This window comes from Chiroxiphia lanceolata, chromosome 4 (genome assembly GCF_009829145.1).
Source record: "Chiroxiphia lanceolata isolate bChiLan1 chromosome 4, bChiLan1.pri, whole genome shotgun sequence".
Lineage (NCBI taxonomy): Eukaryota > Metazoa > Chordata > Aves > Passeriformes > Pipridae > Chiroxiphia > Chiroxiphia lanceolata.
This window is the reverse complement of record NC_045640.1, coordinates 17,804,108-17,823,999: the sequence shown is the minus strand read 5'-3', so window position 1 is coordinate 17,823,999 and position 19,892 is coordinate 17,804,108. Positions and strand designations below refer to the sequence as shown.

The 19,892-nt window shown below is 35.5% G+C and overlaps 1 protein-coding gene across 11 annotated transcripts in view; it reads right to left on the bottom strand.

Moving 5' to 3' along the window:
- Positions 1–19,892, bottom strand: part of SLIT2 (slit guidance ligand 2) — a 264,559-nt gene that overhangs the window by 89,436 nt on the left and 155,231 nt on the right. For 7 of the 11 annotated variants that reach the window (XM_032685983.1, XM_032685981.1, XM_032685984.1 and 4 more), the window contains exons 6-10: positions 13,356–13,427; positions 9,393–9,464; positions 6,488–6,651; positions 5,939–5,950; positions 3,961–4,099 (exon numbers count right to left, since the gene is read on the bottom strand). In XM_032685983.1, coding sequence (XP_032541874.1) covers positions 3,961–4,099; positions 5,939–5,950; positions 6,488–6,651; positions 9,393–9,464; positions 13,356–13,427 — 459 coding nt within the window. The remainder of the gene's footprint in view (positions 1–3,960; positions 4,100–5,938; positions 5,951–6,487; positions 6,652–9,392; positions 9,465–13,355; positions 13,428–19,892) is intronic. The other 4 variants (XM_032685974.1, XM_032685979.1, XM_032685978.1 and 1 more) reach the window with 1 other exon arrangement.

Sequence of the window (19,892 nt, the reverse complement as noted above, 5' to 3'; positions counted from 1 at the left end):
TATGATAACAGTACTGGAATGTCACAATCTTTCTGCATGTTGTAGTCAGTTAAATGCAGAGAGGACTGAAATCTTTCATAGAGCAGCTTTAAAAAGTGACATACAACCTGATCCAATGTTCAGAAATGCCTGTGGATGGTATAATAAGATTATATCTACAAACTTCTGGTTCCTGAAAAAATCCTAACAGCTAAAAATACAAGCCTATGACTCTGCATGGATAATTCAAGAAAAAACATGGTGCAACGTGTACTGGCAGTTATATAATATTATTAGGTTGCAAAAGGCAAATGAAAGAAAACTAAAATTCTATTAATAAAAACCTGATGGTTCACTACCATTTGGAATACTGTATTCAACTCTGGTCACTGAAAATCAAAAAAATTTAGAAAGCAATTCAGGGAAAGAGGAGGAGACTAATTAAGACATGGTAAGTCTTGGCATCCAAAAGATTGAATGGACTTGTAACAGTTGGTTTAGAGAAGAGATGACTGAGGGTGGCATGCAAAATAGAAGGTGACAGGACAAATTATGAATGTGAATGCATTTTCTTTCCCTCTACAAAGAGAGAGGAACATCAGTGAAACTTCAAAAGACTGTATTTTAAACTGGAAGATTTTGAGTGCAGTTCCCTCCCCCCAGAATTTATTACCTTAATAGAACATGAAAATTTATAACATTGTTGGGTTTAAAGCAGATTGGATATTTCAACGAAAACCCTTTTTTTCCTGAAAACTATGCAAATTTTCAAGATTCAGAGGAACCCCAACACACCTTGGGAGCAAAGAAAATACTTGTGCTATTGGTGTTTTATTTCTGAAGTTGTATATTTCTGTTTCCAAAACATTCTTTAGGAACAACTGCTGAGAGCCACTGGCCAGGGTGGAGTGCTGGTTTGATCCAGTCTCAGATTTCTCTCACTTCACTATTGGTAAAACATTTTGCACTCTGTAAACCACTCATTTTCCAGCCTCTTCTCTGTCTCTCATTCTGTTTGATGCTAAGAAGGTAAATACACCTGCCACCCATAAGAATCATAAGAGAACTATAACTAATTATTTTATTCACAATAAAGCAAGGAGTATAGCATAGAGCTTTCCCCATACAACCATAAAATATATTTATTTGTAAAAAATTCAATTCCTTTTCAACCTATTGACAAGGAAGCAAAAAAGATCCTGTGATTCTCATAAAATACTCATAAGATCCTCTACTCTAATTCTTCCACTCAGGTTATCCCTTGATTTCAGTGCATTTCTTGTGCCTTATTTTTTTTCTTTCTTTTCCTGTACATTTCTCTCCTTACCTTCCACCCAACAGGAGAGTTTTATCCTCTCTGTATGGTAAGTGCAGCCTACTACTGGCTTGAATCATATTTTATATCAGTCTGTGTTACTCCAAATCTAAGTCAATCACTGAAGTTCAGTTTTTTCATCATACCAACATTCACTGGTGTGCATCTGTTCAATACAAAATAATGACTAAAGTTTGATTTTCTAACTTTCTAGTTCTTCTTACACCTGCTTTTAAATAAACATATATTGAGGTCTTATGGCATGACTGGTGTTACTTAACTGAGCAAAATGTTATGACCTGCAATTTATTTAGCCAGCACCTATGGACTACATACAATACAGAGAGATAACATAGTTTACACTGCATCACTAAACTATATATCACTAAACTATATGTACTGTACGTATTTATGTGAGTACACATATATATCTACATTTCAATGGATTATGGATCTCAGATCATGAAAAGGCTTCACTCTGGAATCTGAATGCTGCCCAGACTAACAGGAAACATTGAGCCTCAGTCTGCAATCTCTTAAATGTTTAGCCAAATACTGAAGGGGCTGCTACATGGTTACTTTTACCCTCCAGGACAATAAACTGCTGAAGATCATAGCATTCCATGCCTAAAACTCAACAGAATTTCTTACATACATAAGAAAAGTATAGTAAACAAAAGTCAGTCTTCAGTGTCTGTAACCAGTTGTTAGCTCCAGTGGCTAGCAGCATATAGTGGGGACTCTGACTCATACTCCCTCTTTCTTTCTTGCAATATTTTCTTCTTCTTTATGCACACAGATGCACATAAACAAGTAAAAACGCCAGTATACAACTCATTAAATAGTGAGAACGGTCTTGTACAGCCTTCCTGGGCATTGTGCATGGATTTTATGAAAGAGTCACTTTATTTGCAAGCAGAGGAATTTTTCTGAGAGGGGTAAAAGGCAAAAGAAATGTTTGTATTATACAGAATTGGGTCGGGCAGGGTCAGCCAGGTCAGTCTTAACAGCAGTAATAATGAACTGACAGATGTGATGATTATTCACATCCTTAGAGGAAAACCACAGTAGTTCCAAACCCTGTTAAGTTCAAAAACACAGGTCAGATATCAACAAGTCAATTAAAATCTCATTGTGGAGACCTGTTTTTAAACTTTCAAGAAAATCAGAGATCTATTTACAACAGAATGTATGTTCAGGAAATGTCTTCCCTTTCACTTCAGGCATCTGTTCCCCTCACCTCCCTTATCTGAAATTCTTAACATCACCTTATATCATCAAGGTGCTCACAAGCTTTTTATTCTGAAAACTTTACCAGGTTGTTGTCACAGCTAATTTCCTACTATTTCTGTAAAGGGAACTCCCAGCTTCCCTTCCAAAACACTGTTCCACGATCCCCAGAAGAGAAAGATGCTCTGGTTCCTGCCTGTCTTGTCAGCAAGCTCACCCCCTGCTTTTGTTGCTTCCCTGCACAGAAGACAACGCAGCAGTAACTTTCCTTCTGTGCCCACACAACCTCTCAGTCACATTGCTTTGGAAGACAGAAGGCCCTATGACATCTGTGTTATGACTCTTCTCTACAGTCAGGACATGATTGTAATTTTGTACATGTTTCTGTTGTATATGACATGTCAGGCAACCCTATCAGCGTGCAGGCTCTTCTATCCACAGGCAGGTGGTATTAACCCAAAGATTATACCTTATTTTTGCTTTCTTATGCTTCTCTAATAGGAAGTCTGATGAATAAAGTGACTGAAGGTACTTGTCACAGTTTAAATCCACACAGCTGTTTGTTCACTCCCCCCAAAATGGGATGGGCGAGAGAATCAGAAGGGTAAAAATAAGAAAACTTCTGGGCTGAAATAAAGACAGTTTAACAGGTAAAACAAAAGCTGCATGTAAAAGCAAAGCAAGGAATTCATTCGCCACTTCCCATGGGCAGGCAGGTGTTCAGCCAGCTCCAGGACAGCAGTACCCCATCACACTTAAGAGTGACTTGGGAAGACAAACACCATCACTCTAAACATCTCTTCCTTCTTGCTTCCTCCCCTAGCTGTAAGTGCTGAGTGTAATGCCACAATGGTATAGAATATCCTTTGGATTATCCATTGGGGGCAGCTGTCCTGGCTGTGTCCCCTCACAACTCATTGTGTGCCCCAGCCTGCTTGCTGGTGGGGTGGGGCGAGGAGCAGAAAAGGCCTTGACTTTGTGTAAGCACCACTCAGCAGTAATGAAAACATCTCCGCATTATCAACACTGTCTTCAGCACAAATCCAAAACGTAGCAACATACCAGCTACTGTGAAAAAAACTCTACCCCAGCCAAAACCAGCACAGAAAGCAACTCTAAAAGCAATGGACTTTATAATCTGCAGTGAAAAGCCATTCACTTGTAGAAAAGCAAGAATTCCCAAACTCATTTAAAGTGAACTCAGAATGCAGTTTTAACTATGAATTGTGAGTAGCACATACAAAACTAACTCAGAAGATAACATAAAGATCTTAAATGTTTTCAGAAACCTACATATTCCTTTTATATCTTAAGTTGAACGCGTACACCAAAATTCCTACCCTATATAATGCATGAATTTATACAAATAACAAAAATGAATACATAGGAAAAAACTTTTTTCTGCAAGTTCATAGAAAAAAAGGCAGATTACACACATTTCAGTAATGGTTTCTGGAAGGTTTGTTGGGATCTCAGTAAGGCCTTTCCCACGACAGTCCACAATGTTGTTACTACAGGTGCATGCAGTAGGGCAGTGCAAGACACTGCAGGATGGAGCCATAAAGGACTGGTGACCTGCAAAGGAAAACATTTTACATTTACTTGAAAAATCTAAGGCAGAACTTCTAAAATATACATTGTAGCCTATCAATACTTTCAAACTGCATTAATTTAAATACACAGTTAATTGTAACATTCAATACTGCGAGATGAAAGACAAAAGCTCAACTACTGTGCTAGCATTACATAATTTTTCAACTGCTTTAGCAACACCCATTCAAAATTGTTTCACCAAATAAGACTAAGTATATTTCAGGTATATTTTATTTATTGAATGCTATTAAAACCTAATTCCTGATTTATTTAGTTTTCAGAACTTTGTGTAGTATTAAAAATGCATGTCAAGAGAAATGAATGAACTATGCTACAAGAACTGAAGGTGACCTGTCATTACAGTTCTGTTCTGCAACTATGTATTTGAATATGGTCCTTCAGTTCTATATTTTGGAGTTGCGACATTTTTATTTTGTCTCACACAATAATACCTAACAGCTTTCACACAGCTGTTATTCTCTCAGTTTTAGCTTAGCAGACTTCTTCCTCCCACAGTTGTACCATTCTCACTAACTCAGGTAGCTAATTTATACAGGAGTTCGTCCTGATTTCTTAGTGCTGTATGTTAAACTCAGCATTTTTAATTGCATTTAAGCATAATCACTTTGTATTTAGGTATGTTTTCTAAAGTAAAAAACTTATTATATTTTCCTGCAAATAGATAGATTGCACATTTTTAAATATATTACCATTCTTCTATTGATTTAATGATACGGAATAGTTGTTTTGTAATGATACAAAAAGACACAAAAGAATGAGAAAGGCATGATGCCCTCCTTTTCTTTCTTTTTTCATTAAGTTAAAAAAAAGCTAGGGATTGTTTTGAAACTCTCGTGAAAAAAACAAAATACTAACTTCTTGACTATGAATCCACAATTTAATTTAAGATCACTCTCACAATACTTAATGTCATATATTAATATAGGAAGGGTACACTGATAACGTAAGTTGCAGCTCAGCGCTGTTCCCACTTGCAACTTTATATAATAACTGCCCAAGTTTTAAATTGCTGAAAAGATTAGTCTTTTAAGGCCAGGTTGGATGGGGTTTTGAGCAATCTAATTTGGTGGAAGGCGTCCCTGCTCATGGAAGGGGAGCTGGAAATAGATGATCTTCAGGTCCCTTCCAAGCCAAATCATTCTATGATTCTATGAGATGGAATGTTACAATATAATAATTTGATTTCACATTTATGTACGTGTTACAAAAGTACAAACAGCTGCCAAAACTGATAACACACACTGCTTGTTTTCTACTTACAGGGAGGAAATGTTTCATTTAGCTTTATTAAATAAAAATACTGTGATCCAGGCAGAAAACATGGTTATCCCCCTTCCTAATAATAATTATAATGACCAAGTTATGACACCATTCATGACACTCAGGCTCTGCAGCCATAACATTTACAAATAAGATATACAAAATTATCTCATTAGGAGGCTTTTTAAATGTACATAAAGGCAGAACTAGTGGCAAGAATACTGCTAGCATTTGCCATGTGAAGATGGCAGTGCCTTACACTTTGATGTCAGAGACTGTTTAAAAAGGACAGAACACTGTGCTCTCCATAAACTTTTAAAAGCATGGATCTGTGCAAATTTTGGCATATTTGGCAATAGGCTTCTGGGGCTTTGCAGAAAATCAGCCAGTAGAAGAAACTCTGATGAATCACTGAAAAGACAGATAGCAATATTGCAGCGGGTTTTTAATGTTCTTGAGGAAACTTGAAACGGTAGACAAAGTTTACAGAAGATTTTCAGTCTGAGTCTAAAAATATTTAAATAAGAAAGAGAAACTTGCCTTCTTCCTCATCTGGAAGATATGAATAAAGGAAAAAAATTGAATAGAGAAAATGTGATTAGTAATGAACTGTTAGTCATTTCATTCTTTTATACCAAAAAATAACCTGATGCATTAAAGCATACCAATAAAATTCAAAAAGCTACTTAGGGATTCAAAATAGTATTTAAATGGCAGAAAACAACAACAAGAAAAAGCATCAATCTGTAAAGTTTTTTAATAATAATAATAATAATAATTCCTTATTAGTAAAGGCTTTATGTTCTCAATAAGTGCAGCTTTTATCTAATTTCCTGCATCTGTCCCCCATAATTATACCTTTAGAAGGCTATACAATCTGTGTGAATGCAGCATTTACACAAAGTTTTTAAGGACAGAAGCACCCCAACACAAGATACAAATACTCATAAAAATTATCAGGTTTTTTTTTTAATAAACATTAATCCTTGGATTATGCAAAAGCTAACAAAAGTCAACATGCAGCAACCACTGAGCAGTTGGTAGGTGTGTTTCAAAACAGGACTGGATGAGCAAATCTGTTTCCCTTACCGCTGCAGACAAACTCCCGTTTTTGGACCTCGGCCACGTTGTGTCCCCGGAGGTGGGACGGCCCCATGCACTGGGTGTAGAGCCCGACCCGCGGCCGCTGCCGCAGCCAGTCAGACAGCCAGGCCAGGTGGCAGTCACAGTACAGGTTGTTGGAGTGGAGACGACTGCATGGAAAGAGACATGCCAATACCTTTAAATTAGGAAGAACAAACAGAAAAGCAGCCAATCTGCCCAGCCCTCCCTCCAGCAAGCAACTATGCCAATTTATTAATACAACTGTTAATGAGGAATCGATTTTTTACATCTTTCATTGAAAGTCTGGGAGTTACAAGATAAACTATAAAGAAAACTATACAAGCAGGAAAATTTACGAGCAGGAAAATTACTTTTTGGTTGTGGCCTAATTAATTGGAAGAAAAAAGAACTTTTCCTAATAAATTAACTTATCTGTAGTTCCCTGTCTCTTGTCTAAAAGAAAGAAGTAAATACACAAGAGCTTGAAAGCTGCTGTGGGACTCTTTAGCCCAGACCTGTACAAATAGTGAATAAGACAAAAATGTCTCAAGAAAATTGCCCTGTGGTGATAATACACTGTCAGAAATAAGAGTTAATAAAAGATTTGGTTTCCAATTAGATATATCTGTAAGTCAGGCCATTATTAGTCTCTATAGAAACAGCCTGAAAGATCCCTGTAACAGGTCATACTCATTTTCTGCTGAACAAGATAGAGTAATAACTCAATATAAAGCACCTTCTTTCACATCTCTTCTCTGATTTCCTCTCTTTTTGTTTAACCACAGAAAGTGGTATTAGCTGCTTTTGGCTACTAGGGACCCATGTTCTAAATAATGCCTGAAATTAAAAGACCAAACAAAAGCAAGTGATAGAATTAAGGAGGTTGTCTCTCTGTTGCAGCGGTCTGACACAAGACCACGGCTCCTTGCCAAGTGTCAGAAAGCACTTTGCCATTGATAAAATATCAGACAAATGTATTCACTAAATTAGGTAAATTACTCTTCCCTAGCTCTTACATTTTCTCAAACTACAGAAAAGGATGTCCACAGCTATAAATCAAGTCGTTACTCAGAATCATCTGTAACAAGGTAATGCCTTTTTGGTCCTTTTTAGCTGATGTGCTCAATCCTAACCAAATAACTGGAAAGGAAGTGCAAGAAATTCAGAAAAGGAGTTTACTTAATCCATTGTAAAATAAATCTTCAAAGCAACCTGAAATGCGTAACCAACATGAACAAAAATATTAACAATTCCCCCCCCAACTGAGTAGAAATTAAAGGCAATATATTTTTCTGTACTAATCTTGGGTTGGTGCTTTGCAAATATAGCTCACGATACAGCATAGTCATTCAGTACAATCCGTGGCCAGCTGTAGGCAAGAACATCATTGCAAATCAGAACTAATGCCACTGAAATCAATACAGTTATACAAGCATATTCTCTCTGCAAATGGGATGTCACAGCGATAATCTGTGTCTAGTTTAATTTGTTTCTAAAATATATTTTAAGAAGATGAAATAACCCAACCAAAGAAAATATAAATATTGCTAATTTGATTCACTGCATTTTGTGGTTCAGAAATATCGTATTTTATACCAAGACAATACTTCAAATTGTATTTGAAGGTTTGAAAGAAGTACAGACGTGATTTTTTTCAAGACTCAGACCTGAAAGTCGCCTGAGGTCGACTGAGGTCGCCAAAAGCCCATGGTCAGCACTATTTAAGTGTTTTTGTGTTTGTCCAAGCAAGAATAGTTACAATTCTGTTATGAAATCCACAGAGCTACTTACCTGTATGAAGTTTCTTCAGTTACAAACAGTATGTTAACTCAGGTGAATATCCCTACTGATTTCAGAACAGTTGTGCAACCCAACATGTGTAAAAGAACCTGGAGAGACCTTTTGTAAAAGTAGTTCTGTAACTACTATCAGTAGTTCTTGACTTCTGATAGAAGCATCCTACTCATTTTTAACTCCTGTTTCACTGGAAAATCTGTTTGAAAGTGAGTCTCAGGACTAAACCTTGATATGTTCTGGTTTTGCCACTCAACACAACATACATTTATTCATAGTCAGGATAAACATACCAAAAAATAATTGCAACTCCTGTCACCTGCATACACACTCTTTTCACCATGCTTTGTTTTAGAAGACTAAAGTGTTCCCCTTTGAAAGTCATAACCTCTAAAAATGGGGACCTTATTGTAAATGCTGACACAACTTTAATTATAATAGCACAACCGGATGATGCTATAATTTTATGTTACAAAGAATGTCGGTGAGCCAGTTTAGTTTAATTAGGTCCGCTAGCAGTACAGTAATAAAAGCATAAAGATTTCCCATTTATCACATCTGACAGTCAATCAAAGATTCTCCCATGTTCCTAAATGAAATGTGACCCATTCAATAGCTCAAAGTAAAACAAATTCTTGACTTTCAAAAAACATCAATTTATTTCTCTATATAGCTGTAATATGTAAAGGAGAATTCCCCCTGCCTTCATTTTTTTTGGTTAGAAGGTGAAGCTTTTCTGTAACTGAATACAGCACTATGGAAAGTGATGCCCACCCATTTGGGAAGAGGCCAAAAAACCATTTTCGTAGACTTATTCATCTCACATTTTAAAAGAGTTGATGGAAAAGGATGCAACCACTCCTTTACCTCCTGAGCCCCAAGTATAGCTTGTTAGGTTTTCCTCTCAGAATCAGCTTCCATAGACACACATAGAGACTTCACACTCATCAACCTTATGCTACATCAATACTTTTCAACTGAGTTCATGCTTGCTTTGCCCATATACGTATTTTTAGACACCTGACAAAACTTGGCAGAGGTAAAAATATATACTGAAACGATAAAAATAGCAGCCAGTTTCAGTAGGACTACTCACAATGTTCTGAGTTTGGGCATATGGTTGAAACTTGCCACGGACAGCCGAGTGATGTTGTTATTGTTGAGAGTGCTGCAAAGTCAAGAAGAATCATGTTAACATATTACAGTTATGTCACATTTACTACACTTTTAAAAAAGGCATAACTAATGAAATTCATGGTGCCCTAGTTTTAGGGATGGCCATCAGGAAAAAAAAAAACAAACCACACGTTTAGCTATATTTTTCCTGCCTGTTGATTTCCTAGTAAAATATTATGGTTTTACCATTAATAATCCTAAGTTATTTGAGGTCCCAGTAGCCTATGATTCTCTGAAAAGGAAATTCCACCAATGTTGAGAACATCTATGGCATTAAAGCTAAGCATGACATCCTGATGTAAAAAAGAGAGTCTTTAGAGAAAATGTCTTGGTTCTAGGACTCCGATTTCTCTTTCTAGCTTCCATTTTTTGACAGATGATACAAGATCTGAAGTTTTTTCCCCAAGAATTTTAGGAAAATATTGAATCTGAGCTGCAGTTAGGTTTTATATGGAACGAGTTGCTATAGATGATCCAGAGTTACACGAACAATAGGGGAGTTTCTGCTATATGATGGAATGAGTCAGGAATGATATAATACTTCAACAATCTGGTAGTTTAAATTTAGGACAAGGTGTTGAGAACTTGAGATAGGAACTAGAAATAAGTCTTAGCCCATTGTTGGCTAGCTCAGGCCCATCATACTTGGTATGTGTAGTTTGTAAAGATTTGGAAACTTTATGAATGAATTTGCAGTAAAATATTGTCTTTAGGCTGCAAATAAAATGCAAACAAGCTTAACTCCAGAACAAGGAAGCAACGGATAGAATTTACAGTTTTGACTTAGAGATTACTCATTTGAGTAGAATCTATATACCATAACAGTAATAAATAATAATTTCCACTGAAAAAAGGTTATTTTTTTCTTTTGAAACAGAAAGTATTTTTCTTCTTCCTTTTGTTTTTTAAATCACAAAGTGTAATTTGTGCTTATTTTGAATAAATTCTGAAGCGCTCTCTGATCTTGAAACACAGAAAGGTAAATTCATAGCACCCTGAACAGGATCAGGCTATATACCACCACATTAACCAAGCAATTAATTACTGGTGCAATGTGCTGCATTTTACCTTTGTGTGCTTACTCATTCCATGTCCTAAATCTTTTCTTTGCTGAGCATAAGGGATCTCCCCTGTGTGTTCCTGGGGCTACAGAAATAGAGAGGAGAAAAATGGAAAAAAAAAAAAAAAAAAAAAAAAGAAGGATTTTGCCCTTTTTCAAAACATAACAAAGATGAAACAACAAAAAATGGTCGAGTGGGTACCTCCACAAAAGGTGTCTTAATGAATTAATGACAGTCAGTAAATCTTGGTAGAATTTTCTTTCAGTGTCCACATGGTAAATGACTGCATAATTTCCTATAAGATTTTAAAATCCTGTCTTTTCAATGAAGGGAAATCAGTCCATATTTCCATAGCAATTAAGAGAAGGCATATCTGCAAATGTTTTAATTTTCAATTTGAACTGTTTGATGTTTTCCTTGGTATTTTGTGTATTTGAGCTATTAGTTTATTTTTGCAAGGGTAAGAAAAATTAGACATCGGAGTAGATGTGAGGGATACATAAGGAATTAAAAAACTTTTATGGCTGTTTCTATCTAATGATAAAAATGTTTGATTTCATTACAGAGATTACAGTAACCAAAAAAAAGTTGGCTCAATACTTTTACCTGTTTTACAGGTTACTTATAGAAAAGATTGTGATGACTTTTTTTCCATTTCTTAGACTTTGATTTTTTTTAACATGACACCACTATATATCTTCCTCATAATCTGTTTCCGAAATACAGCAGATTTTCCATTAAAAAAAAAAAAAAAGACAAAGGAAAACTGAAACTTCACAGAAATTCACAGAGATTACACTTCTAATAGCTTTTGTCTTTCAGGTTATTTTGCATCTTTAACACTAACTGCCTCCAAAGTTCTACAATTATTTAACCAATATATAAAACCTGTTACTTTGGTAAGCATTTCAAACTGTCACTAAACAGGATTAAAACCTATTTAAAAGCTTTACCTCATACTTGAAGTTTGAAGTAATATATACTTTCTGTGTTTAGATAGAATAATTAACTCCAAATGAAAACAACATGTATAGTCCTATTTGCTACTCAGTGCATATACAGAATGGTCTGATCTACACATCTTTCATTCTTTAAGCCATATTGGAAAAGAAGCTGAATTAGACACAAAATCTTTGGTACTGTTAGAAATATCTAGTTCAACTTTTTTAAAAAACCCTGAATCTTTACACCATTTCTTATCACATACTATAACTTAAGATAGTGAAAATTTAGTTGTATATTTGAACAATGGTTACATACTATGTATATTCATTCACAAAAGTCTAACTACCTACTTTCCAGCAGATTATTATTTTAGAGTTTTTTTCCTCTTTTGCACTCATTGAAATCAATTTAAAAATTTTACCACTAACCTCAACTAGCAAGGATGACCTTTTTAGAACACTAAAATGGCAAGCATTAAAAAATGCAGAAAACATTTGATTTTTTTTTTAATAAACATTTAACAATTGCATTTGTAAAGAAAGGCTTGTATTAAAAAAAACCCACCATAATAACCAGATTAAGCCATCACTGGAAAAATTATTCTGTCACATACATGTGTTCCAAAGACAAAAATCTCAGAGAATATCGGGTTTACTGACAGACAACCAACAATTCATCATCTTAACAATTAGATGCAGTATTGAACCTACAGTACATTTTACATGGCTTTGTATAAACAGTTAACAATAGGTTTGTTATTCTATGATTGCAAAGAAAAAAAATAATTCAATTTAGCTGCCAGTTTCATTCACTCGTAAGTAAGACCAACTAGTGCTTAATAACAAAAAACTTTAGCACCAGCTGCTTACATACTCTTTAGTTTCTTGGACACACAGACACTATCTGCTGCCAGAGAAGCTTCTTTACTTCAGAAAAATTTTTATAAAAAGCAAAACCCCAGACACAACAAAACCTGCTCCCTCATCCTCCTCCAGTTGTGATTAACTGAGTGATTCAATAAACATGAAGTAACTCACTGATACACAAATTCTTTTACTTCTCTTAACGTAGAAAATCCAGAAAAAATATGTAATTTTGACTGACAAAGCAAATATTTCAGGAATGTGTCCTGTGCCTCATATTCTCAGGGAACAGAGGCACTTTGCTCATTACAGTGATATTCTCAGATGAGGGGTCACTGATGATAATTTTGTTACCTTTTACTTCACTGATAGCCACTTTGAGACAGTGAGAAAAAGTATGGAAAGGAGTATTGTAAAAGTAATCTTCTGTGACACACAAAGATATTTTGCTAAACATACATATGTATTTATGCACATAAAACTTAAAATGCTTTAAAAAAGAACTATTAACACGCACATGTTAAATATCTTGACATACAGCAGTAGTGCTTGATAGAAAATGCCTCTTCAAAAACATTCAGATTATCAAATATACATAGTATATTGTTCCTTAAAGAGAGTCTGAAAGATCAGATTGATGTCAGAATATATAACAAAAGCAATCCTGAAAATGTTCATCACATCAACAGTGATGGATAATTTACAAAATTAATTGAGTTCATTAATACTGCTGCCTTCCCCCCTTTTGTGATGAAATATATTATTTTCTTATAGTATCTGGCAATAGCTTTTTTTTTTAATAATTATATTTAATGGCTGTCTTGCAGCATAAAGTCATATCTCTCCCTCTCCACATCTTTTTACCATTTTATAGCACATCACAGTGGATTATTTTAAGACATCTTTTCACCAGACCATCCTGACACCAGGCTGCAGCTCGCAGATAAGCTTCTACATTAGTACTCCCCAGGCACTGAGCTCTTGCTACAAGTAAGAGATACAAGGAATACTTACAGCACTTCCAGGTCACGCAGAGCCCTAAATGCCCCATCTTCAATACAGCTGATCTGGTTGTAATCCAGTTGCCTGTTAAACAGATTAGGAAGGCATTTGTAAGGGAGAGGCGCGCTGGCAAGGCGAGGTGCAAGGGAAGCCTCCCGAAGGGCCGGCAGAGCAAGGCCACGCGAACAGAAAGGCTCTGGCCATCCCTCCCGTCCGCTCGAGGCTGTCGCACAGCGCGCTGGCCTGCACGCTGCCACAGAAATCCCTTTTTGTTCTCAGCTGTCTGCGCAAAACAGCAGCGCTGGGAAAGCTCCAGTAAATAATAACTGCACCTTATATTAAATGCCAAAGGAATGCAATTTCATTACATCAAGAAAAGCTATCCATTAAAAGCTCTCAGCGTCATCTTGCTGAAACAATTTCATTAAGGTAAAGGACGGTAAATCACTTAATGTCACACGCATCCCCTCGGTGACCTAACAGAATCCATTTATCAGAGCAGCCCAGCTGCATGTTAATTCCTTCTGCCATGGTAGAGACCAGGGAGAGACACTACTTTTAGGGGTCTCCCTGTATGCATGCATGCAAGACCGAGTGGGAGGTGTTACCCCCGTGTGTGTGTGGGGATTTAGAATAATAACCTCCTAGAATTATGTCTGTATGTAGAAATAACAGTGTCCGAGGCATTTACAGACTTGTTTACTTATCTCCTTTAATTCTGCTCCAACTGAAAGTAGTGTGTCTGCTGTAACCTTCAACATAGGGTTTTCTACATACTCTGTGCTCTCTGCAATTATATGCAGATAGTATGTTGTAATGGAGTATTCGAAATCTAGACATAAAACTCAGCAACACACCCCATACATTATTAATCGTTAAGTATTAAGTTATGAAAAATTTAGATTCGTTTCTCTGAAGAATATTATTACCTTTCCAATTCAAAACATTTATACAGCACATACAGCTCAATTAAATATGTCTACTTAAATTAACAACCATGCAAATACAAAATCACACTTTCTCCACTGATAAAAGCTTTTCCTATATATACTGCAATGTCTTATGCATTTCAGGGCATGATTTGCAAAGCAAAGATGATAAAACCTCACTTTAAACAACTTCTTCAAGCTGGTAGCTTGTCAGTGTCAAATAATATATATGAGTAAATGTGTGTGAACAATACCAAGAAAATGAACAAAACACAAATGGACTCTGCCCTTCTGTCTTCAATTATATATTAGCTAGCAGGGCTAATGACACTTTTACTAAAGCATTTTCTGTGATTCTTCAGAATCTATGATAACATTTTACTTTATTAATAAATCATCACACCCACTGCTGAATGTAATGTACCAACTTCTATAAAGTTCTAGTTTCATCAATACTTTTCATCTGAATTACTACTACATAGGACTAAAATATTGTCATAACTGTAACAGTGCCTCTATGTCTGTGTACTGAAAGCTAAATGCAAACTATTAGTTCCTGAATATGATCTTTAATCATTGTGGTGCAATGTTACAGCACCAGAGCTGCAGTGTCGGAATATTTAAGCCCTCAATATTTACTAATGAATTTCATTTAACAATTAAGCTAATAGCCTTTTTATTTTAAAGAGGTAAAATATACACAGAGTACAATTCTATAACCCCTTGAACAATTTATCAAAGCTATTTAAATTAGTACAATGGCATGAAATGTTACCCTTGACACAACACAAAAGAGAAATTGTTTCCAGACAAATTGGAAAAATCTTTTAATGCCATCAAATTTGCCTAATGCAGTCTGCAGGTTAATCTGTAAAAGGGTGAGCTGTATGTTTGCCCATATCTTATTATCCTTAGCTGTCAATGTATAAATCAGTGCTGACACAGCTTCTTCTAAATCATCCATATTATACACAAAGGAAAATCTTTTAACAGCGGAGAAAGCACTTGAGCAAATCTTGCCCTACACAAACTAAAAGGCAGATTTCTTCCACTAGACTGGCAGCACTTGTGGTGCACCCGAAAACTTTTGGATTTCTTCCTTTAATGAGTCACCATGATCACTATCTTAGTGAAGGGTGAGTTGCTTCCATTTAAACCTTCTTCCCAGAAAGATTACTATGTTTGTTCTGAACTAATGAGTTGGTTTTTGCTTGCGGAAGGGAATTTTGGAGATGGGAGAGGAGAAATATTTCTTAGTTTTAAAAATTACTGTCTTTGAAAGCTACTACTCTCTTTATGCCATCAGTTACAACCATGATATAAAATGATTAGACACAGAGCATGAAGAACAATTGGTATGAGATTTTTTTTTTTTTTAGTTATGAAAGGGACATGACTTTGAAGACTGTGTGCCTGGCACGAGCAGCAATTTAGGGTAGAAGTAAAGTTTAAGGTAAGAATATCCACTGCACATATGACCAAGACAGAAAGTTAGACAATATTTCACAACCAGCATAACAATAACTTATAATGTCCCTCTAGCAGATATACTGAAGTAATCTGATTTTTTTTTATAAAACTGGTTCCTGATAACAAGTTATGTGAGTGCTATGACTTAACACATAAGCAAGAATACTCGAATAAAAAGGTACATACTTCTTTAATTTCAAGTTCTGTTTTATAATTTAAGCATAATGACTTTCAAAACCACACCTAAAAATCTACAATACCATCACTAAGTTATTGAGTATACTAATAACCTTAATACCATTTTAGAAAGCCTTTTTTTCCCCTAAGAGCTGCTTTTCTTCTTTTCAAATCATTAGAACAGTCTAAGAAAAAAAGCTGATCAGACATGGACCCATCAGACAGCAGCTCCAGCCCATTCTCATCCTTCCCCTCTCTCTAGTCTTCCTTCATCATCTTCCTGCCGGTCCTATCTCCATTCTGTATCTTTTCTATGTGGGATCTCTCCATAGTTTTGTAAAGGTGCTGTTCCTTTCTGCCTCCAACCTTCACAAAGCATCTTCAGCACTGCCATTCCCACGAAGCTCATAAAACACAAAACAACTGTCTCGCTCAAAATCTTTCCGTCATTGCAAAGAATTAATTGGATTTTGTACCCATATCTGCAGCATTACCTGGGTATTTAATATGCTCACTAATATACTTACTAATTAATATACTCACTAATCTACCGCTGCTTAAAAAGTCTATGTGAGCTCAGCAATAAGAACTAGTAAGAACTAAATAAAAAGCATTCAACTAAGTTTAAAAATGCTTTTCATTTATTGCTCTTGCTGATACATCTTGCATTGTAGAAACATATTGCTTATATTTTCTTCCCTTTTAGCATATGTTGTCTACCAGATAATGATAAATAAATATCTTAAAATAAACTTTGTTATCCCACAAGAATCACATTTAATGACTAAGAGAAGATGTTGCATACATTTAAAAACTACTACTCTCATACAGAAAAAAACTGTCATCTGATTCTTGACAGAGAAAACCTTCTTTACTCATTCCTAGAGACTGTTGAAAATTGAGACAATTTCAAACAATCTCTCTGCTTTACTCTCCTGTTTTTCATAGCTTGAGGACACTTTGTAGTCCCGTGCTAGAGAGGTACTCTCAGTTTTTCCTTCTTCTCCTTTGTTCAGAAATTATAATGTTCTCCCCGTGTATCAACTTAATGATAAACTCTGTTTAAGAAGTCAACAGAAAAAGTGAGAAGCCTTTCTAGATCCCTGCAATAGCTTTCTCCCTAGAAAATATTTAGAAAAAGTTTTAGCATATTGTATGCTGGATTTCACAACAGTAAAGTCTTTCCTTGACTGCACAATATTTATCACTGCAATGCAATTTCTGGAAACGGTCACTCTTTTTAATGTCTCTTTCTATTTTTTAAAACAGAACTAAGTTGTTTCTTATTTCTTACTTCCCTTCTACATTTCAAAATGAATCAATAATTTGACAAATTAGTTGAAAAAGATGTAACAAAATCATGCAAGAATTTATTCTTTTACCAAACTTCAAATAACTGCTTGTTTCCCATGACTATTACTATTTATTGTGATTATTATTTCATTTGGAAGTCAAGGTTGTTTATTTTCTACTTGTTCTTTATTTTACTAAATTTTCCCTACAAAACAGTTCAGATGAATATTTTTTCCTAATATACATAATACAGCAAATTATTAACTTTTTCCTTTTATCTGAAAATAACAAGCAAGATTTGCAATACATCCAGGTAAAGTATACTTACTAAATAAACTGGAAGAAAAGGTACAACTGATTAATTGTTTAATCCCCTCAAACCTGTCTAACACTCTACTTAGTTAAACCTAGAAGTATCTTACAGGAGGAAAATAAAATTGAAAAAAGTAAAAATTAAACAGAACAATGCTATCAAAAGCAGAATGCACACAAAATGAAAAATCTACATATTATGTGATGCAAAGATACTATCACATCAGTAAGTAATATTTTTTAATGAAATAATGAAAATAAAACTTTAAAAATAGTATTGAAATAGTATTAATTTAAACAGTCAGAAAGAACTTCCCCCCCCTCCAAAGGCCACAGGGTCATCGACCTATTTGGCAACAAGAGCTTTAGGGGGCACTAAAAAAGTGTACCTATTCTTTTCTTCATGCCTTCAGAGCTATTTTTGATTTTAATAAAAATCTTAAGCACACATAGAGTATATTTCAGTAACATCCTGTGAAAACCCTTCTCGATGTATACCTGAAATGCAGGTGGCTGAACAGACTAGCAGTCCAATTGAGAGCCCCAGTAAGAGCTAGCATGAGAAATACCAAATTCTAAATTTTTAAAGCATGTCTTAGACAAGCAATGCATTCGGTACAGGTAAGTAGGCAAATATACTTCCAGTCATAGTGGAATTTTGTGCAAGATCTGAGAAGAAATCAGTACCTAGAACATCTTCAGCAGGACTCTCTTTTTCAACTGCTAATAACTGAACATGAAAACAAAGTCCAATCATTCCCAACGAAGATTAACACAAAATTCATTTATGTCTTTAGTGGCAATGTCAGTTTTAAAATCTTTCACAATCAGCATAACAGAGGCATCAGGGCAACACCAAGTAGTATCAATCAAGGTTTTGAACAAAGGTTAGTATAATGGAAAGGAGTTCGATTTGATGCTGGTGACTGTCTCTCTCTCCACTAATTCTTCATTTTCCCAGGCAATTTAATCTGTGAAGCCACTACATTGCCCTGCAGCCTTTATCCCTGGTGTGACAGCTACACTCTCCCCCTCTTGCTGGGAAAAAATGGAACCAAACGAACACAAAGAAAAGAGTAGTCAAAAGTAAGGCCTAGAGCATTACAAGAAAAACAGAGCAGCAGATCCTTGAAGCAGATACGATGAAAATGTTCCTTGCTATTTTTGATATTATTTGAGGTTGCATATATTTCGCATCACAATTCTGCCATGACGTGGGTATATTCCTTTCCGTCCTCTGCCAAGTATTGATTACACAGAGGAAGAAAAAACTGGTATCTTAGAAAATTTTACACACCTGACATGGAAAAGTCATAATGCCAAAATCTATTGTTCTTTCAGGGGTTATTTACATTTGTTGTAACCCAGCTATTTTTCTTCCTACTAACCAGAATCAAAAAATAACCCATCCAAAGGAACAATTTGGGCACCTAATGCATTTTCTTACCATCTTAAATATAAACAAAATTCCTGAGGTTGGGAAGATTTTAAACATCTTTCACTTCCAGGAAGAGTACTATATGACCAGGGAGGGTTGTGAAACCATAATTAACATGTATATTAAAAAATCTGTGTTTAATTTGCCATTTATATGATAATTTCTATTTATTTTTAAAAAACAGTGGGTGCCACTGTGTTCTCTGAAGAATCTAACTTCTTGGTGACTACTTTTCTCCCTGAAAAAGTAGTAAGTTAGAAGTAACTTTCAGAATTATATTTCCAGAATTTGCAGCCTAATTTCAATCAAGTCCCAGATCGGGAGTTATACTAAAAGTGTATTACTCCTCAAGTCATTCAAGAACAATTTCTTGAACAGAAAAATTGAAACTTTGACACACAGTAGCTATTTTTTTTATTACATCTGAATGGCCAAAATACTGGATACCGGGTTTCTAGTCTGGGGAATGGCTACAAAATAAGCCATTTTTTGTCACTTTCGCTGAAGAACATAATTATTTACAAACAATTAGGCTGCATTGGTGAGCATGAAGAGGACACTCTTTTTGGCCTTTGGGAGATGACATCTAAGTTTGTGAGATGGCAACTGGTATTAGCCTCCTCTGCAGAAGACAGAGACTGAATTCAAACAGGGCCACCAACGTGAGAGGCTTGAACCAGGTGACATCTGGGGATAGTCTGCAAGAACTGCATTTGTTGGGTCCTAAGAGAGACAGCAAAGAGGGGATCTTATGGCTGCCTACAACTACATCAACTGAGAGTACAGATGAAGCCAGACTATTCTCAGTTATGAGATGTATAAGAAGTTGGAAAATAGGTAATTTCAATTAGATGTGAAGTAGATTTGTGAGGTCTGAAGGTTTCTCAGGGGTTTTCTTATTCTTTTTACCATGAAGATGTGCAGGTTGCC